This window comes from Phialemonium atrogriseum (genome assembly GCF_030411735.1).
Source record: "Phialemonium atrogriseum strain 8032-3 unplaced genomic scaffold QBC33scaffold_31, whole genome shotgun sequence".
Classification (NCBI taxonomy): domain Eukaryota; kingdom Fungi; phylum Ascomycota; class Sordariomycetes; order Cephalothecales; family Cephalothecaceae; genus Phialemonium; species Phialemonium atrogriseum.
Window position 1 is genome coordinate 20,170 of NW_026848168.1, and position 12,629 is coordinate 32,798.

Here is a 12,629-nt window from a genome sequence, read left to right on the forward strand (position 1 = left end):
TTTCTTATCGTGGTTTCGCGCTCGGATTGTTTGGGGCGCCCCTTTTTTTCTTAGATGTTAAGACTTGGATTTGCGTATTTCATTTCATATTTCATTCATTATCAAAGGATATCCGCATTAATAGCAAAACTCTCATGCAAAAATTCCACCTGCCCGGCCTCACAACTTCCACTCAGGCGGACAACTTCTTATTCGCCCACCCCAGCCTCAAGTTGCCCAGATCAAACACGACGAACTGCGCCTTGAGCAAAACATCCCCGAATATACTGAACCCGATATTATCAGAGCCTTGTATCCCGCCAAAGCAATGCGTCGAGTTCACCGCATGGTAGTTCATATACCGCCCCGGCACCACCCCCCTATAATACCCGATCCCAAACGTCCAATCCGGCAACACCTCGTTGCATGGGAACACCCACCCCCCGGCCCCCTTATCAGGCCCCGCCCCCTTGACGGCAGCATAGTAGGCCTTCACCATGGCATCCGGCAGCAACAGCAGCGACGTCCCCGTATCGGCGATGACCTTCCACGGCGTCGCCACGTACGCCGCCTTGCCGACGGCGTACCCCGACGGCGAGAAGGCCCAGTACACGCTCGACTTGTTGACCGGCACGTACTGCATGGTCCCCTCGTACGCACCGGCGTCCACGAACCCGAAGTCGTACTTGCCCGCGGCCCCGCCGTCGGCGCCGGCGCCGACCGCGGTGCGCAGGTCCGCCGCGAACAGCGGCGCCTTCAGGTCCGCCTTGATGGTGTCCATGAAGGTGTTCTGGCGGGCAGGGCGAACCGTGTTGCCAGACGACATGCCAAGCCCCATCAGGCCCGAGATGTCGGCGTCGGCGGCTAGGCCGGCGGAGACCTTGTGCGCCGACTGGACGGACTGGGCGGCGGCGCGCACGGCGGGGGAGCCCAGGGAGACGACGTCGGTGTAGGTTGTGCCCGAGGCGCCCGAGCCGTCGCCGTAGGTTATTGACCAGGTCTGGCCTTGTTGGACTTTGCTGGTTGTTGAGCTGGCCGGGCGGTAGATGGGCTGGCCGGAGAGGCCGGTTTTGGAGGTGTCGGAGGAGAGGACCCAGCTGCGGGAGGGGGGCGCGACGGGTGTTAGGGAGATGGGAAAATTTGAGAGTGGCTGGGGTTCGGGACTTACAAGTCTGCGGATCCTGTGTCGATGACCACGTTGAGCTTCTGCGGCGGAGTGCCGATCGTGATGGGCGTGATGTACTCGTAGTCGTAGTCCCGGGGCGGCCGGGCGGACACTGACCCGGACACGTTCCCTCTCTTCTTCCCGCTCTTCTGGGCGCTGTTGATCCGGACGGCGGTTTGCAGCTGGGGGGTCAGTGGGGCGTTGTATTTCGCGTACGCCCGCAGCAGCGCGTTGAGCCCATCCTGCTGCTGGAAGTTCTCGTTCCTCACTTGCGGTATGCTGAATGTGCTTCCGCCCGTCGCGGGTCCGGGTTCTGGGTCTGTCGGGAGGGCGAGCGTGGAGGGGATGATGGCTACTGTTGCGAGAGCGGCAACGAAGACGGCTCGGAGAGAATCCATTTCGAAGTGTCGAACTTAGTATCAAACTTAGCCCTGAGAACGAGTGAATAGTCGAAAGGCAACATGGGGCCGCAACACCAACTTGGAGACAAAAATGAGTGACAGGGATGCAGCGAGCAAATGTAGACGCCTCAATATCAGTCGCCATTCGGGTCTTTATATCGGTTGCAACTATACGCGTGTTCTCGCGACTGGCGCACCGCGTTGGCATGAAGAATTAAAGAGGTTGGCTGAAGGTGGCTGGCTGGCAATCCAGGGGCAACATTGATCGAGAACATGGAGCCCCCCTCCCCCACCCCCTTTGGGTCACAGAATGTCTCAATACCAGACAGACATTGAATTACTGCCCACCAGAGACCAAATCGGCATTGGCACCCGGTATCACTCTCAGACCTCGAGCTTCTGTCGCTGAAGTTGCGAACTGAAGCTTACAAGAGTATACGCAGAGTTGAGAACTGGACCAATTTATGCACTTCTTCACATTGGGGTTTTAGTAGGAGATATGTCCAAGGGAGGTAGTGAGACATGGGACCGGTGCCAAGAGATGTCCGTTTAATTAAGCTATTAGATGTCCTGGTATACGCCAAGAGTGATCAGGGCAAGCCAAACCCAAGTCTAAAAGAGGCTGTGGTGGGTTTTGGAGTTTTCATCAAGAATCCAAGCCCATCTCATCCCTTGCCTAAACTTGGTTCCGCTAGCAAGCCTTGCCGCCAACTTTAGACCATCAACGGCCGATCGCATGGCTTAGCATTCTTGGATGTAGAAGGTTTACGCGAAGTTGTGTAACCCGTACTTTGATGATCAGACACCGCTCATCCTCCATCGCTAGTGTGCCAGGCCAAATTCCCAGTCCTCCAGCCACCTAACCGCATTTACAGCGTTCTCCCTGTCCAAATCACTCCACTGCCCCAGGGTCTCTGCAAGGTACGCAATGGTCGCGCGAACTAGATTGCCCGCCTCTGAGGGCGGCCGCAAGAGGGGCTCCACCCTATCCAGCTCGCTGTCGTCTTCAGGATTTCGACGCAGACGATTGGCCCAATGAAGAAGTCGCGTGTTCCATCCCAGTCGTAGTAGACATTGCCAATGAGGTCGAATGAGTGCTCCCACAGGCGAGAGAGATAATCTTTGACCTGAGATGCGACTGAGATGTAGCTTGCGTCGTACCCTCGCCTGTTGTATGCCCACAGTTCGTAGATTCTGACACCACCCACACGCTCCATAAAGATGCACTCTAGGCCAAGGGGGTTCCTGGCGCTGGAGTCGAAGAAGAAGACACGTGGAGTGGGGATGCCCAGCCTATCCACCAGCATCATGGTCGCTACCTCACTCTCGACTTTGTAGTATGGATCCCACGGCATGGCGATCCGCAGAAGAAGCTGGCTAGGCAGAGGCTCCTGCTTCATGCGGCTACCACCCTCGGATTCCTGCTCGGCGTCCTTGTTTGCTGATTCGAAGTCGATCAGGAAGAGTCGGTTAAATCGACCACGGGAGAAGAAAGTGAGTGTCAAGTGACGCGGAAAGTACTGCGGAAGGAGGGAGTGATCCAGGTAGTAATTAACCAAGTCCGTCGCATCCTGAACCCCAGGCTTCTTGCCTCGTCGCCACAGTGGCTCTGCCTCCCCGAACCCATCGTAAAAATCTTCATCAAAATCATCGGCGTCGCCGTCAGTGCCGTCTCGGTACCATGAAAAACCCATCTGGCTTGCTCAGCCCAGACACGGTCCGCCGAGCGTGGACCGGAATGCTGGAGCCGATGAGGGAGCGGGTGGCACAGCGTCATTGTTGCAGATCTGAGATTGACTCTGTCGAATGGAAAATGCCGAAGTGTAGAAGACTATTGGCGTGTCATTTGCTGGAACTTCCTCGAAATGCCATCTGAGATTAAACATACAGGCTGTCTTGTCTGGGGTACGTCGTCCTTGGCACAGTCAACTCTCTGAGGCGCACTACCGGGTCTCTTCTCTCTCTCCGTCTGCCTCGGAAACTACCTCAGCGCCGAGAGTCTCTTCCCAAACCGCAGGATCTGGTTGCAAACTTGCCCATTACATCCACCAACCTTGCACCCGCGATGGCCGAGTGGAGAATCAGATAACCTGCAACCCAGGCTTACAAGTGGGTGCCTCTATAGGAACTTCCCGAATCACACGGAGAGGCGAACAAATCATGTAAATGCACTGTCTGTGATGAGATAATTTATCACAATAGCTCAAGAACCTAGCAACGAACCAATAACCCGGCGCACAATACCTCCTTCGTTATTCTCAGCGCCCCTCCGCGAACGCTGATTGTGCTCCCGGATGTAGTCGGTTATATACCCGGGAACCTCCTTGACGAGATTCTTCTCGTCGGGCACCGGTGTCCCCAGAGTCTCGTGGTATGGGATGACACCCGTCCAGACCCTCTCCCTGACCTCGGTGTTCTTCATGTCCTTCCTGTCGTCCTTGACGCCCGAGTCGCGAATCTTTGCGCTCGCGCCGTCGATGCGGACCCTGAGGATGCGCGTGGACGCTATCTCGGTGTCGTCGGGCGGGATGCGCGTGTTCTCCCACCGCCGCGGCACGATGCCGTCGGTGATGAGCTCCATGGCCCACAGGTTCTCGTCGCGGTCTGCCACGGGGTCCAGCAGCTCGGCGTGCCCGTGCACCACGGCCGAGCGGTAGTCGTAGCTGTGGTTGAAGGGCGTCAGCGCCAGGACGAAGTTGACCACCTGCGTCGCGGCGATGCACACTGGCACGCCCTCGCCCCCCCCTCCGCCTCCGCCGCCGGGTTGGTCTGGCAGCCTAAACATGCGTGCCGAGACGTAGCCGTGTACGTAGCAGCACGGGGCATCATCGTCCCTGAACTTGCCGATGCGGGCGATCATGGGGAGGATCACCGGCACGGGGTTCGACGGGTCGGGCACGAAGCTGACGTGGGCGACGGGCGTGGCGTTGATGATAGAGTGGATTGTATCCTCGTCATAATGGCCTGGATAACACCCAAAGCTGTTAGTCACAATCCTCTCCATCTTGTCTTGTAGGTCGAGGTGACCGGCCTCGTTCTCGATGTCTATTGACAGAGTTCTGTGCTGTCTTGGGGAAGCTTGAGTCACTCATGGCCAAATTCTGGACGTTTTCAATTCTCCTTTCGTATGCGTAATAGAGTCACCTGGGAATCGAAGATTCCGAGTCAGAGGTGGAAAGAAGGAAGAGGACTCATATGAAAAGAAGGAAGAGGACTCATCGCTCATGTGATCAGCGACTCTCGAGGAAGAGTCATACAGGAGTTGTCCAATTACGTGATTGCCCCGCCCCAACCATCCAATCGTGTATTGGGTGTTTGTCACGATTGGCGGCGGGCTGCATGGGAGGCACTCCTATTACTCCGCAAGATCGTCGCATCTAGCTTAGTTCCCCAGGGAATATGCCGTGCTTATGCCTTATATGTCGTGAGCTGGAAACTGGAGATTCTAGCTGGGCGCACCCAAGTGGCTTCTGGCGCGAAATTTGATGGGCTCCTTAGCATGTTGAGCCGGTTGAGTTGAATTTAACCAGGTAATTAGAATTAGAATTGACTTCACATCACAGCCCAGCTCTACAACATCTGCTGAGCCTAATGCTCAGAGCTAACAAGGCATTTGGTCTGGTTGTCAGATCTCCGAGACTCCCATCTCCGTGTGGTGCATACATCCCCCTGGGAATTTCTTGTTATCCTCTTATTCTGGAAATGAAATAGGGGAAGATAATAACTCATGGGACAACGTAGATTGGCCTGGCTAACAATTGCGCTTACAAAGGCCTCTTTGCCCTGAACAAGTGGCTCACCATTTAATAATTACACGGTAAGCGTTGGGGTCATATTGCGCACCTTAGGGAAACCATCTGGCAATCAGTGAACTAGAGGCGGAGGGAGATGACTACTAAGATTATTGGAATGGAGACGTCCTCGCTTCGTGAGATATTATGAATCAGCGATTTGGTTCCTTAAGTTGAGGGCAATTTGAACAAGACAGAAACGGTATCAACCTCGGCGGCGTCTGATACACGGCGAGCTGAGTGAAGGTACAGACAAAAACTTCTAGTTTCAACCTCTGCTGGAGGACTAAGCCTACTCTAACTATCCAACATACGACATCAGCAGGAAGCGAGAAATAACGTTCAATAATTATAATCTATTCAAGGAACCGTCCAGTTCCCAGTCACAACTCGTAATGTAGATGTACCAGTGTTCTACCACCAAAATGCAAAGCCACATCATTACCTGCACAATTCGCCAAGGAGCATTGCCACCTAAAGCTCAGCATCTTGCCCATAAAGTCGAGGTTTGGGGGACAATTTAGGTTGACCATGGCAACGTCACAGCGTTTCAAGCGACTGCACCCACTGGCATTTTATACCTCTTATAACTAACAAAATCAAGCAAGGCTTGATCTCAGTTTCGGTACCATCCATCCGACCCCTTCGGCCCCATCCATCCGACCTCTTCGGTAACATCCATCCGACTCCACGTTGTTGAAGCTTCTCAAATGTGACGCATCTCTTTCCAATTCTGGCCCAATGTTATTACACTTCACCCCCCGCTAACCGTTTCCGTTGTAGTCTCATGATGCCTCCACCATTAGCTCCAGCACCCTACTGCACCATTGACTTCTGTGAGCTGGGGAAACGAACACGCTGAACTGAAGGGACAACTCCACAGCTCTATCCTTGGACCCACCCGACGTATCTAAGCGTGATTCTGATACACGATATTGGTTCATACACATCTGTCAGTAATACGAAGCTTTGCTGCTCGGGTTAAAGTTCCAACGGAAGCTTGAACAGCTTAATGGCGTTCCCCCTCGCCACGGCTTCCTTTTGGTCTGCCGGCAAGTCGACCCCCTTCCACCATTCCTGTGCCTCCTCAATGGTGTCGTACGGGTAATCTAGTCTCCAAATCAGCAAATTGAGGCAGATGCAGTCAAGGAGAGCAGCAGCTTCGGGGATTCAACATACCGATCGAATAGAGACATCTGTCGACCCCTATCTCATCGATGCATAGCTTCAATCCCACAGTCGAGAAATGGCCCGAGGTCGTGATGGAGACATTATGGGTGAAGTAGTACGAGTAGTCCTCCTTCGACGGGCGCGCCGCCTTCTTCACCGGCTTGTTATACCAGTGATCGGCCCGCCACAGATTGAACGGAATCCTACGCGGGTAGGCAAATTAACGGGCGGCTCGGGACGGGAACTGCAGCCAAGCAAGCAAAGCAAAAGGGAGAAGAAGCCAAGGGGGGAAACTCACCCTTCTCCCAGGTGGCCAATAACCAGCTGCACCTTGGGATACAAATCGAAGATGCCGCTAGAGCACAGGGCGTACACGTGGTAGCTCAGATCGAGGTGAAACTGCACGGCGGCGCCGATCAACTGCCGCTTGCTGGGGCCGTACCTGGCGCGGGGCCCCAGCGCGTCCGACGCTGCGGGGTAGCGGGGGTGGAGATAGACTGGCACATCCAGCTCCTGCACCGCCGCCCAGAAGGGATGATACTTTGGGTCGTCGTAGAACGCCTTGCCGAGCGTCCGCTCCTTCCCGGCCCCGCCGTCGTCGTCGACGTAGACGTCCTGAAAGTCGTTGATGATGGCGCCGAACATGCCCAGCTCCGTGACGGCGCGGCGCAGCTCGCGCGCCGCCACATCGGCGTCGTGCATGGCCAGCGACGCGAGGGCGCCGAACCGAGACGGCCGCAGGGCCACCTGCGCGGAGAGCCAGTCGTTGGCGGACGACGCCATGGCGGCGGAGGCGGCCGGGTCGGGCTCGCCCTGGGGGCCCGCCGAGGTCAGCGATAGGAGCATGTACTCGACGCCCGTGGCGTCCATGCGGGCCAGGCGGTCAGAGTGGATGTCCAGGAGGGCCTTGGTCAGGCCGTGCTCGCGGATGTCCTGCTGCGTCGAGGCGGGCGAGAAGAAGGCCGCCGACTTGGCAAGGAAGGGGATGCCGTCTGGGTTTACCACGGCCTCCTCGATGGCGATGGTGCCTTTGCGGGTCGCCATCTTGGGGAAGGGACGGATTCGTCTGGTCTTGGCGTTGTGGTTGTGGTTGTGGTTGTGGTTGCGGTTGCGGTTGCGGTTGCGGTTATGCGGCTCAATAGATTTCCTGGACAGGTTAGTAGTTAGTGACTTGGCGTTTATCCTCCGATCATCACCAAACGTTGCTGGGCAGCACAAGTTTATATCTAATGCGTACAACCCTCCCTCCCTCCCCCCCGTTCCTGCAGCCCCACGTACTATTGACTCCACTTCCCATGGGCTCCGCGATGCTGCGGGGTTCTTTTGCAACTATACCCGGACGGGCAGGGATTCGTGTCCGGCAGTTGGGTAAACATCGGGAACAAGGCAGGTCAGTAATGAATGCTACTCTAATAGGACCAATTCCCAGGCGATATATTTTGCCCGTTGTCACGTCCTGTGTTGTTCGCTTGGGTCCCCTCTTCTTCCATTGTTCTCCCCCAATTCCTCTCTCTTGCGGTCTCGGAAGTAATCCCATGGTCAGAAATCATGCCGTTTGGCATCATCGATGTGCACACTGACCGGCCGCTGCCGGGCACGGAGCTTCTTATTCGTAAGGAGCAGGCGGGCATTGTCATAGATGGCGACACTAGCGAGTTGAAGCGGGTCATGTACAAGGTAAATACATCGTGCGTCCACTCTACTAGTAGTAGGTAGTAATTAGTTCTAACATTGTGGGTTCATAGGGAAACGAGACCATCCTCGTCCCACAACCCTCTGATACCGATCCCAACGACCCTCTGGTAAGGTCTCGAGGACGAGGACAGAAAAATGGTACTCTGCGATGAGCTATGAGAAGGGCTGACAATGGCATAGCTTTGGCCAAGATGGAAGAAAGAGACGGCATTCGTGGTGTTGTTCCTCAACAACATCATTTTCGCGGCGCTGCCGGGTCCCATCATCGCCCCTTCGACCTTTGCTCTCGCCGGCATCCTCGACGTGCCCATCACCAAGATTGCAGAACTATCGGGCTACCAACTCCTGATCGTCGGTGCCATAGGGTCTGGTTCCCCCCCCCCCCCCCCCCCCCCCCCCGCCCCTTTAGCCTAGCAGAAGTTGAAGCTCACCATTGCTCTCCTCCAGTCCCCTCGTCTCCGTGCTCGCCCAAAAGTACGGTAAGCGACCGCAGTTCCTCTTCGCGGCGGTAATGGGCACGCTCGGGACCATCATCTGCATCGCCGGCTCCCAACAGATGAGCTACAGCACCCTACTTGGGGGTCGCATGGTCCAGGGCCTGGGTACCACCGCCTGGGAGAGCCTGTCGCTCGCGGCCATGGGCGACATGTTCTACCTGCACGAGCGCGGCCTCCGCACCTCTATCACCGTCGCCACCCTGACCTGCACGCCGTCCCTCGTGTCCATCATCGGCGGCGTGCTGACCCAGAACCGCGGCTGGAAGACAATCTTCATCGCCTCCCTGCCCTTCAACCTGCTGGGTCTGGTGGGCGCCATCTTCTTCCTACCGGAGTCCCAGTTCCGCCGGCCGGGCGGTTCCGGCTCAGCCAAGGCTCCCGCCGCCGCGGAATCGTCGTGGTCGGAGAAGCAGGACACCGGCGCGGCCGTGGTCGAGGCGGAGTCGTCCGACGCAGCGCCAACGACCCCGGTCAAACCCAGGATGACGTACTGGCAGAGCCTGGCGCCGTGGTCGGGCACCTACTCGGAAAAGGCGGTAGGCCACCTCCTGAGCGAGATCTTCGTCCACCTGATCAACCCGGCCGTGATCTGGATCCAGCTGGTCAGCGCCGTGCTCATCTCGCTGTACGTCGTGACGGCGTTCATCACGTCGCAGATCTGGACCCCCGCGCCCTACAACCTCAATATCGCGCAGAACGGCTACTTCTACACGGGCGGGTTCGTCGGCGGCGTGCTGGCCACGGTCGCGGGCCCCGTGTGCGACTGGACGGCCCGGACGCTGTCGCGGCTCAACGGGGGCGTCTTCGAGGCCGAGTTTCGCATCCCCGTCAACATCTTTGGCGTCGTCTTCTGCTCGCTCGGGTGGTTCCTGTTCATGTGGGACGTCAATAACCCGAGGCCAGACGGGTACTACCTCGGCGCTTTCTGCTACGGCGCCGCGTCTTTTGGTATTTCCATCCCCTCCACCGCCGCGGGGCTGTATATCCTGTGAGTAATTCCTTTGTCGAACTAGGAGTGTTTTCTCCATCCTCGTTTTTATCCCCTTTCTTTGGCTCGTTTGTTGGGACTGACTTGGGGGTTCCCACAGTGACTCGTTTCCGAGGCATTCAACCGAGGTGTTCATCCTCCAGATGATGATCAAGAACTTCCTGTTCTACGCGTTTTCCACCATGATGAACACGTGGGCGGGCACGGCTGGTCCCGGGGTTATCTTCCGCACTTGGGGCATCGTGTCCATCGCTCTTCTCGCCACCTGTATTCCGATGTGTAAGTCTACTACCCCCCAATCGAGGGGCGTATGAGCCTTGAACATGCTGCTGACTGGCACCGTGTTGTAGATGTCTTTGGCAAGGTCAACCGGAAGTTCATGAGCGACCTTTATGCCAAGCATAAGATCTTCAGAGCCATCGGGTAAGAATTGGGAATGGAAGGACGCCCACGTAAAGCAGCCCTGAGGAAACACCTAGGAGAAATTCTTCGGACCCTTTAATGATAGGACATCGAATGCGAGAAATTTAGCAAGGGATTTATGAGCGCTGTGAATCTGGTTTGTTATATTTTGCCACATAAATAGTACATTATAGCCACTGAAAAGCAGGGAATGCTATTTCATCCCACAATATCGAAATCAGTGCATGGCCAACCAACTCGCCGCTATTTTAGGGTCGACGTTTGCTTCATTTTCGTCAACCGAGTTAGAGAGATCCTTGTGGCAACACCGATCTCACCAGTTGGACCTTTTTTAGTGCCCCCTTTTTTTGTCCTCACCAAAACTGTTGTATAGTGGAGTTAAGTTTTTCGGGCAACAGAGCTCCAGTGCCGCCATCGGGGAAAATGGCGTCAGCGACGACAATGCGCCTTCCTATCATGGATGATAATAGCGGGAATAGTGGGGCCGCTAGCTCGCCGAAACCATTTCCGACATCATCGACACTCGTCAACTTCGCCGTTCCAACAAATTTCTTCTCTGGTGCCATCGATCAAAAAGCGATCAATTACACCATGGAAAAGTCAGCGTTACCCTTGGCTGCTGAGCCACTGCCGAGTGAGAATTCAGCACCCAGATCTCGCAGAACAGCTTGCTTGCTGCTGGTTCCTCTTGTGTTAGCTGGGTATCTCTGCGCGCCTTTCTTAGCCGGACCATTTCCCTCCAGCTTCATTCCGGGCGGCGATTCCAAGAGCTTCAAAAACCAGTGTACTCAGCCAGACCCGCTCTTCCCCGGGGAATCAGGCAATGAAGCTCTGAAACGTTCATATGACTACATCTCCACCGATGATTTCAGAAACGCCACTGTCAAACGACTCTCCGGCGCCGTCAGGGTCAAGTCAGAGTCTTTCGATGACCTGGGAGCGATTGGCGAGGACTCAAGATGGGATGTCATGTATGACTTCTCCGCCTACCTGAAGACCACGTTTCCCCTCATTCACGAGAAGCTCCGGGTGGAAAAGGTCAACACTCACGGTTTGCTCTACACGTGGGAGGGCAGCGACGACTCTCTGAAGCCGACCCTACTCATGGCCCATCAGGATACCGTACCCGTGCCCCCACAGACCATTCCCGCCTGGACATACCCTCCCTGGAGCGGCAAGTACGACGGGAAGTACATCTGGGGACGCGGCGCCGCCGACTGCAAGGACCAGCTCATCGCTGTAATGGAAGCCGTTGAGCTGCTTCTCGAAGCCAAGTTTGAGCCCAAGCGCACCATCCTCCTCTCCTTTGGCTTCGACGAGGAATGTTCCGGTCGGCAAGGGGGCGGACACCTGGCCCCATTCATCCGCAAGCGATATGGCGACGACGGCATCGCCGTTATTGTGGATGAGGGCGCCACCTTCGAGAAGGCCTGGGGGACGGTATTTGCCAAGCCCGGGATGGCGGAGAAGGGTAAAACTGACGTCCACATCACCGTCCGGATGCCAGGTGGGCACTCGTCAATCCCGCCCGACCACACCGGCATCGGAGTACTCAGCGAGATCATCACCCTAATCGAGGCAGAGCAGTACCGCACGCGCCTCGTCGACGAGAACCCCTACTACGCCCAGCTAAAATGCGGAGCGGAGCATTCGCCCGACTTCCCGCGCAAGCTGAAGAAGCTCCTCTCCCGGCGCACACGCGCATCCTCCCACCGCGTCTGCAAGGCCAAGCCCGACCGCCTTGCCCTCGAGGCAGCCAAGCAGGGCCCGGATGTCAAATACCTCATGCAGACGTCGCAGGCCGTGGACGTCATCTCCGGCGGCGCCAAGGTCAACGCCATACCTGAGCGCGCTACGGTGACGGTCAACCACCGCATCAACATCGGCGAGACGCCCTCGACGGTATGGGACCGCCTCACGGAGCTCGTGCGGCCCGTGGCGAAGCGACACAACCTCACGCTGCACGCCTTTGATGGCGCCGACGAGGAGCCACTGTCCATCTCACTCGTCGCGTCCAACACGACGCTCGACACCGCTCCTGTGACGCCGGCCGACGCTACGCCGTTCGAGGTGGTGGCGGGCACGACGCGCGCGCTGTACGGGCGCGAGACGGTAGTCACGCCGGGGATCATGACGGGGAACACGGATACGAGGTATTACTGGGACCTGACGAGACACATCTTCCGCTTCGGACCCGGCTTCGATCCTGAATCCGATAGCTCGATGGGCGGAGGGAATATCCACACCGTTGACGAGAGGGCCAGCGTGGCGGGACACATCAATTCTGTGAGGTGGTTTACCTTGTTCGTGAGGAACATGGACGATGCGGACATCTGATGGCTGTCGTGTCGGGAATTGGGTTGAGCCATATCTTGTGTCTTCGGCTTGGAAACGTTGTGTTACATGGCAGATACTACGGTTGGCCATGTTACTGGTGTAGGCATGCATGCCTTACACTTCAATCCCTATTTATGTGGTACCTCTGCATCCGCAATATGCCCGCACTCTTTCTCCGGCTCA

General features: G+C 56.5%; 6 protein-coding genes across 6 annotated transcripts; 2 read left to right on the forward strand and 4 right to left on the reverse strand.

The window, feature by feature from the left end:
- Window positions 1-172: 172 nt before the first annotated feature.
- QBC33DRAFT_518579 (aspartic peptidase domain-containing protein) lies at window positions 173-1,542 on the reverse strand (the record flags this gene model as incomplete). Its single annotated transcript, XM_060426252.1, has 2 exons — window positions 173-1,076; window positions 1,148-1,542. 2 exons carry the CDS (start codon window positions 1,540-1,542, stop codon window positions 173-175), a joined length of 1,299 nt encoding a protein of 432 aa, XP_060279633.1.
- A 550-nt stretch (window positions 1,543-2,092) lies between these two features.
- On the reverse strand, window positions 2,093-3,216 carry QBC33DRAFT_549638 (uncharacterized protein). Its single transcript, XM_060428981.1, has one exon. The coding sequence runs from the start codon at window positions 2,943-2,945 to the stop codon at window positions 2,487-2,489; it is 459 nt and encodes a 152-aa protein (XP_060279634.1). The 5' UTR covers window positions 2,946-3,216; the 3' UTR covers window positions 2,093-2,486.
- Window positions 3,217-3,591: 375 nt separating this feature from the next.
- QBC33DRAFT_549639 (uncharacterized protein) lies at window positions 3,592-4,783 on the reverse strand. Its single transcript, XM_060428982.1, has 2 exons — window positions 4,577-4,783; window positions 3,592-4,509 (listed from the first exon to the last, which is right to left on the reverse strand). The coding sequence occupies exons 1-2, from the start codon at window positions 4,635-4,637 to the stop codon at window positions 3,749-3,751; spliced, it is 822 nt and encodes a 273-aa protein (XP_060279635.1). The 5' UTR covers window positions 4,638-4,783; the 3' UTR covers window positions 3,592-3,748.
- A 1,119-nt stretch (window positions 4,784-5,902) lies between these two features.
- On the reverse strand, window positions 5,903-7,550 carry QBC33DRAFT_479584 (uncharacterized protein; the record flags this gene model as incomplete). Its single annotated transcript, XM_060425315.1, has 3 exons — window positions 5,903-6,445; window positions 6,516-6,709; window positions 6,805-7,550. 3 exons carry the CDS (start codon window positions 7,548-7,550, stop codon window positions 6,318-6,320), a joined length of 1,068 nt encoding a protein of 355 aa, XP_060279636.1. The 3' UTR covers window positions 5,903-6,317.
- A 416-nt stretch (window positions 7,551-7,966) lies between these two features.
- QBC33DRAFT_244165 (major facilitator superfamily domain-containing protein) lies at window positions 7,967-10,323 on the forward strand. The gene is made up of 6 exons (XM_060422934.1): window positions 7,967-8,183; window positions 8,252-8,308; window positions 8,382-8,566; window positions 8,649-9,686; window positions 9,787-9,965; window positions 10,037-10,323. The coding sequence occupies exons 1-6, from the start codon at window positions 8,055-8,057 to the stop codon at window positions 10,111-10,113; spliced, it is 1,665 nt and encodes a 554-aa protein (XP_060279637.1). The 5' UTR covers window positions 7,967-8,054; the 3' UTR covers window positions 10,114-10,323.
- A 377-nt stretch (window positions 10,324-10,700) lies between these two features.
- Window positions 10,701-12,446, forward strand: QBC33DRAFT_459477 (carboxypeptidase S; the record flags this gene model as incomplete). The annotated part of the gene is made up of 1 exon (XM_060424931.1): window positions 10,701-12,446. One exon carries the CDS (start codon window positions 10,701-10,703, stop codon window positions 12,444-12,446), a length of 1,746 nt encoding a protein of 581 aa, XP_060279638.1.
- Between the last annotated feature and the right edge of the window lie 183 nt (window positions 12,447-12,629).

What these genes read in the sequence shown, in the direction of transcription:
- QBC33DRAFT_549639 (XM_060428982.1), bottom strand. Translation starts at nt 4,637, where the DNA reads ATGAGTGACTCAAGCTTCCCCAAGACAGCACAGAACTCTGTCAATAGA. An exon ending in CAATAGACATCGAGAACGAG is followed by an intron (nt 4,510 to 4,576) that starts GCCGGTCACCTC and finishes GGTGTTATCCAG; the next exon opens with GCCATTATGACGAGGATACA.
- QBC33DRAFT_244165 (XM_060422934.1), top strand. Translation starts at nt 8,055, where the DNA reads ATGCCGTTTGGCATCATCGATGTGCACACTGACCGGCCGCTGCCGGGC. An exon ending in TGAAGCGGGTCATGTACAAG is followed by an intron (nt 8,184 to 8,251) that starts GTAAATACATCG and finishes GTGGGTTCATAG; the next exon opens with GGAAACGAGACCATCCTCGT. An exon ending in GCCGCGGGGCTGTATATCCT is followed by an intron (nt 9,687 to 9,786) that starts GTGAGTAATTCC and finishes GGGTTCCCACAG; the next exon opens with TGACTCGTTTCCGAGGCATT.
- QBC33DRAFT_549638 (XM_060428981.1), bottom strand. Translation starts at nt 2,945, where the DNA reads ATGAAGCAGGAGCCTCTGCCTAGCCAGCTTCTTCTGCGGATCGCCATG.